This window comes from Elephantulus edwardii, unplaced genomic scaffold (genome assembly GCF_000299155.1).
Source record: "Elephantulus edwardii isolate Elephantulus edwardi_28Jun2011 unplaced genomic scaffold, EleEdw1.0 scaffold00307, whole genome shotgun sequence".
Classification (NCBI taxonomy): Eukaryota; Metazoa; Chordata; class Mammalia; order Macroscelidea; family Macroscelididae; genus Elephantulus; species Elephantulus edwardii.
Window position 1 is genome coordinate 1,021,106 of NW_006400057.1, and position 5,632 is coordinate 1,026,737.

Below are 5,632 nucleotides of genomic sequence, written 5' to 3' on the forward strand. Positions count from 1 at the left end.
TTCTATGAGGTGGATTGCTTCAGTGACTGGATGTGTCAGAGGCAGTGCAATTGGCACAGGATTGAGCTGGGTTTAGGGCTGTTGACATAGGGTCGCTATGAGTCTCAAACTATTCGACGGCACATAACAACATATAAAATTTGGTTATCTATATATATTGTATATATAAAATATATTTTGCTGAAGTGAATTTAACAGTTATAAATATATATGCTTCCAGTATTGGGGCACCTAAATATATAAAGCAAACTCGGATAGAACTGGAGAGAAAAAGCAGTATTTAAATTATTATACAGTAATAGTTGAGCTTCAGTACACCATTTTTTAAAAAAAAAATTAAATTTTTTTCAGTACACCATTTTAATACTATTTCTAGGTAAAAAATCAGCACAGAAACAGAGAACCTGAATGTCACTGTAAGCAAACTAAAGACCGACCACATAGAACATTCCACCCCTAAACCAGCACAACATACGTTATATACCCTCCAGTATACATAGAGAGCGTCTTCTAGGATAGACCAGACTTTAGGTCACAAAATAAGTTCTGATAAATTTTAAAATATTAAAATCTTTCGGGGTATTTTCTCTTGACAAAACAAGAGTGACGTTAGATGGAAGCAACTGAAAAATACATAAACGTGGAAATTAAGCCACATACTATTAGATGCTGATGAGTCTAGAAATAAAAATAGACTTACAAATTTCTTTTCATTCTTTAAGAATGAAAGCACAACAGAGTAAAATGTAAGGAATCCTGAGAAGGCTGAACTCATAGGAAAACTTAAAACAATAAATGCCTGCATTAAAAAAAAGAAGAAAAACTTCCAATCTAGAACCTAATTCAACTACTTCAGAAAGTAGAAAGACAAGAACAAATTAAAGCTAAGCCTGTCAGAATAAATGAGATGACGAAGATCAAAACATATGTAAATAAATTCGAAAGCAGAAACCACAGAGAATGAATAAAACCAGATGTGGAACAATAATAAAGTTGACAAACCTTTAGCTAGTTTGCCAAGAGAAAAAGTGCAGATAACTAAAATGAAAGAAGTGACAACTAATTGTTTAGAAACAAAAATATGATAACAGTGATGGCACAATATTGTGAACAAATGTATGACAACAAATTAGATAACCTAAACAATTTCTTAAAAGCACATAACATACTCAAACTGACTTGAGAAAAATAGTCTCCACAGATTTATAACAAAGTTTGAAGCAGTGAGCAAAACTTCCCCTCCAAAAAGTCTTATACCAGTTAGCTTCAGTGGGAAATCCTACCAGACCTTTAGGAAGAATTGACACTAATACTATTTAAGCACTTATAAAAAATAAAGGAAAAAAATAACTTTTTAAAGAATTCTATGAAGCAACATAACTTGGTATCCAAGGAGACAAAGATACTGCAACAAACAAAAAAAAAGAAAAAATCCAGGGCAGTATCGCCTATGAATATAGTTGCAGAATTCCTCAACCTCAGAAATCTAGCAATCAAAATTACAAAGTGTGCTGCAAGAGTCCAAAACTGTGACCAAGTAGAATAGAATAAATTACCACTTTTATGATTTATTTTAAAATCTCATTTGATATTTTTAACTTTTATTAATGATATTTTCTTAAGGATTTGTTTTTAGTAAGCCTACAAAATTTTGTTCTTTTTTACAAGGCTAATTACTAGAATTTTAAAGCATTTATTTGATTGTTGTTGATAGTTTACTGGTGGTGGAAAAGCAAAATCATTAAAAAAAAACAAACTAAGTTTTATAGATATGATGTTTGTTTCATTTGTGTGATTACAATACATAGTTTTAGATTTCATCCGATATTTCGCTTTTTAAACTTGATCCAAGTTCATTCTTTTACTTATCGTTTGATGCTCATCTCTTTTACTAGTTGGTGGTGTTTTTCAAGAGCCAGCAATTTGTCCGTATTGTTTGAAGCTGTACTTTTTTGTGAACCATTTCTACCTGTTTTCATCTTTCCTTGTCAGCATGCTACCTTGTGTCCGCTTGAATATTCTGTCCCTTATCTATTTTCCATAAAAGTACAGCTATTTTATTCAGATGTAATAGTAGATTTTGTATTGTTCTAAAAAGTCTTTGTGACCCTGTTCTGTTGTTATGTAGTGTTCACTAATGCTTATGGATGACAGAGAACATGATTACATTTGTTGAGTAGAATGTTGTATCAGTAGTGGGTCGGTTTGACTCTTTAGCAAATTATGTTAGATATAATCAATGCTTAAAGCTCTACATCTTGATGTAAAATTTGCTGTAACTACTTTAGCATCGAACTGTTAATGTGGCTTTTCTGAATCTTTAGCATAGCTTTCTAATTGTGAGAAAGTCACAGTAGTAATGATTTTTCAGGAGTGTATCAACAATATGCTTGAACTTCATGCTGTGTAAAATCACGTTTGTGATAGGACAGAGTGAATCACCCACTATGATACTCTCAGGTCTGTGTGAATGCCAGGTCTTGTGGAACACACTTTTCGGTCTTTTTCTTAGTTTCTTTGAGTCTGCATGTCATGTACCTGTGTGTATAGTATACATTGGTTGACATCTCTGAATATTTTAGTGTCATGTGCTGCTACCTCTTTTTTGTTCTTAGCCATTAATTACAGGTATTCTCTAAAGCTTTGCTATTGATATCTTTTCTTTCCATGTTTGCCTTTCTTTTCCATATTATATTTTCAATTTCATACCTTCATTATATGTCTAAATTTAATTTCCTAAATTTACATTTATTTTTTTTTTGTCTCTTAAGATTTGAACCATATCCTTAACTAAGAAGACTCAGTGACTTAAGCATAAAACCTAAAACATTATTAAAGAAAAAATGGGGGCATGTTTAGGAGTCCTAAGCCATGGCACAAAATAGACTATTAAAGAGCTATTTAAGTATAAAGAGACAACATAAAGGGTTATTAAAGTATAACTGAAAATGCAGAGTCAAAGGAGTATAAACTAGATGACTGAGACCTCCTGAAAATGAACTCCTTATGTGTATCATAAGACTTCTCCAAAAGAGTAACAAGAGAACCTACAGATTGGGGAAAAGATTTGACCATCACACATTTGACAAAGAACTCGGCTCTAAAGTTTTAGAAAACGCCAGTATATAAACAAGAAAAAGACAAGCTGCCAATTACAAAATGAACAGAGGGCCCAAATAGACACTTTACTAAAGTAAGAGAGTAAATGGAATATCTTAAGGAATTATTCAGAATAAGAAGAATCACACACCACTTGGTCTTTGTCCTAATCCAAGTCTCTACAAAGCACCAGCAAACACATGAAAAATGCTCAATATCATTAGCTAATGTTGTAGAGCCAAATCACAGCTGACCCTCCAGCAGATTTTTAAAGGCAGTAAATCGTACAGGGGGAGATTGTTCATCTTTTCTCCTGCAAAACAACGGATAGGTAGGAACCAAGTACCCTAGAATTAGCAGCACACCTCCTGACCACTAAGTCATGAGAGCACCCCATTAGAGAGATGTAAATCAAATAATAAGGTACAGTCTCATCCTGTCAATAAGACAGCAAAGAACAAATGTTGGCCACAGTGTGGAGGGACTGGAACTCTCATACACTGCTAGATGGGGTATTAATTGGTGCAACTAATATCAAGAACAGTTTGGTGCTTCCTTAGAAAGTTTGGAATAGAAGTGCTATTTGATCAAGTATTCACAATACTAGTTATTTCTCTCAAAGAAATAAGACCTGTATCACAAAGTTTTTTGATACCTCCTCTCTTTTTATTGATATTCTCTATTTCATGCGATAACTATTCTCTTATTTTGCTTTTGTACTTTGTCCATATTTAATGACTTTCTTTAGTTCTTTAAATGCATGTTTTAATAACTGATACAAGCCTATGTCTCATAAGTTCAACATCCAGGCTTCCTCAGACAAGTCTGCATTGACTTCTTTTTCCTGTATATGCGATGTATTTTCTTGTTTCAGATGAGTGCTGGAATCAGATAATATTACACCCTGACATCCTTTTCCTTTTCTTGGTGTTCTCCCCAGATGTTGTTTCCTTTCTCAGTTGATTCTTTCCTTGCTGTTTCAGTTTGATTGCTAACAGCTCTAGAGTAAAAATTTAACAAAAAGTAGAATAATATTTCCTTAGTACCTCAATCCAAAATACTGCTCATAAGTTTCATTTCATTGACCTGATTAAATTAAATGACCTTGGGTTGTGTACCTTAATTGATACGACATGGGATATGTAACTGTCCCTGAAGTAGTGACATAGAGAAAGTAGAATTCTGATTTATTTAAGCCATAGAAGAGTGAGGTTAATCTTCATATTCCTGGAAATGTGAGGATAGGAAATTGGGACAGTAGGTGTTAGGACTGCAGCTTAGAAATGTGTATTCTATCCATTTAGGTTGTCATTTCTTCCAGATAGGTTTCACAGGTAAATATTACTCTGTGTGTGTGAGTGTGTGTGTGCGCGCGTGCGCACGTGCACAAACACACACACACGTGCAGCCATGCATGTGGTGAGAGTTAATAGCAATGTGCAAAGGAAAATGATGGCTCTTTCATGTTCTTTCAGTTAATCATGGGGCTTGGGACACAGGGAGCGGAGAAAAAGAGCGCAGCCTCCATTGCCTGTTTCTTGGCAGCCAATGGCGCTGATCTGAGCATTCGGAACAAGAAGGGTCAGTCACCACTCGATCTTTGTCCTGATCCAAGTCTCTGTAAAGCACTGGCTAAATGTCATAAAGAAAAAGTCAGGTTTGTATCATAAAATATGAAACTATATATAAATAAAGTATTATGGGGTTTTATGTTGGGTGGGGATTTTTTTACCATAAATATTTTATTTTGTACTGGTTTACTTACACAGTTTGTATACATTGTTTTTTACACCAAAGGGTTGACTACTTGAAACGTCCTTGTCTTTGCTTTGCTTCTTAGTGTTGATCTTTTCTTCCTTAAACAGTCTTCTGCAAGACAGGGTGTCTCTTACTGAGGTTCAGGAGCTCCACATTATTTAGTACAATCTTTTTATACCTAGTAGATCCAAAGAGACTATTTTCAGCTAGTCAAATCTTCTTATACTCCTATGTTAGAGGGACTTATCTATTAAAAAAAAAAACAAACAACAAAAACTTGTGGTAGTTTAATTGGCCTGTCCAGTGTTCTATGTGTTTAACTTTTTAATAGACTCTTCCTCAGAGATGGTAGTTCACATTGTCCACAGCAAGGTGTGTCTCAAACACACATAATTTTGACTAGGGAGGCACTCAGTGAGAACTTGTTGAGAGTGAAGGAATGAACCAAAGAACAAATCAATAAACCATTTACTGATGGAGTTTTCTTTAAAGGATTTCTCCTATTTCCTGAGTCAGCTGTATCAGTGATTTTAATTATTCTTGAATACATTTTGTTGTTATGAGATTGTAGACATTTAGAAAAAGTACATCTTTATGTTTTTGTTCAAACACTGTTGTGCAGCTGTTACTGCTCTTTTATACCTGATTATTGACAGTGAGCATTTCAGTAATTGTCCCTTTCCCCTCTGATCTAATTTCCTTTCCTTCCTTACCATTTATACAAGTTGTTCAAATGACATCTCTTGGGAATTCATGCACAGAACTGTGGTATAGT

The 5,632-nt window shown here is 34.1% G+C and overlaps 1 protein-coding gene across 1 annotated transcript in view; it reads left to right on the plus strand.

Annotated features, from left to right (window-relative positions):
* Window positions 1-5,632, plus strand: part of MIB1 (mindbomb E3 ubiquitin protein ligase 1) — a 157,222-nt gene that overhangs the window by 133,063 nt on the left and 18,527 nt on the right. The window contains exon 16 of the mRNA XM_006901063.1: window positions 4,575-4,756. Within this exon, the coding sequence (XP_006901125.1) occupies window positions 4,575-4,756 (182 nt within the window). The remainder of the gene's footprint in view (window positions 1-4,574; window positions 4,757-5,632) is intronic.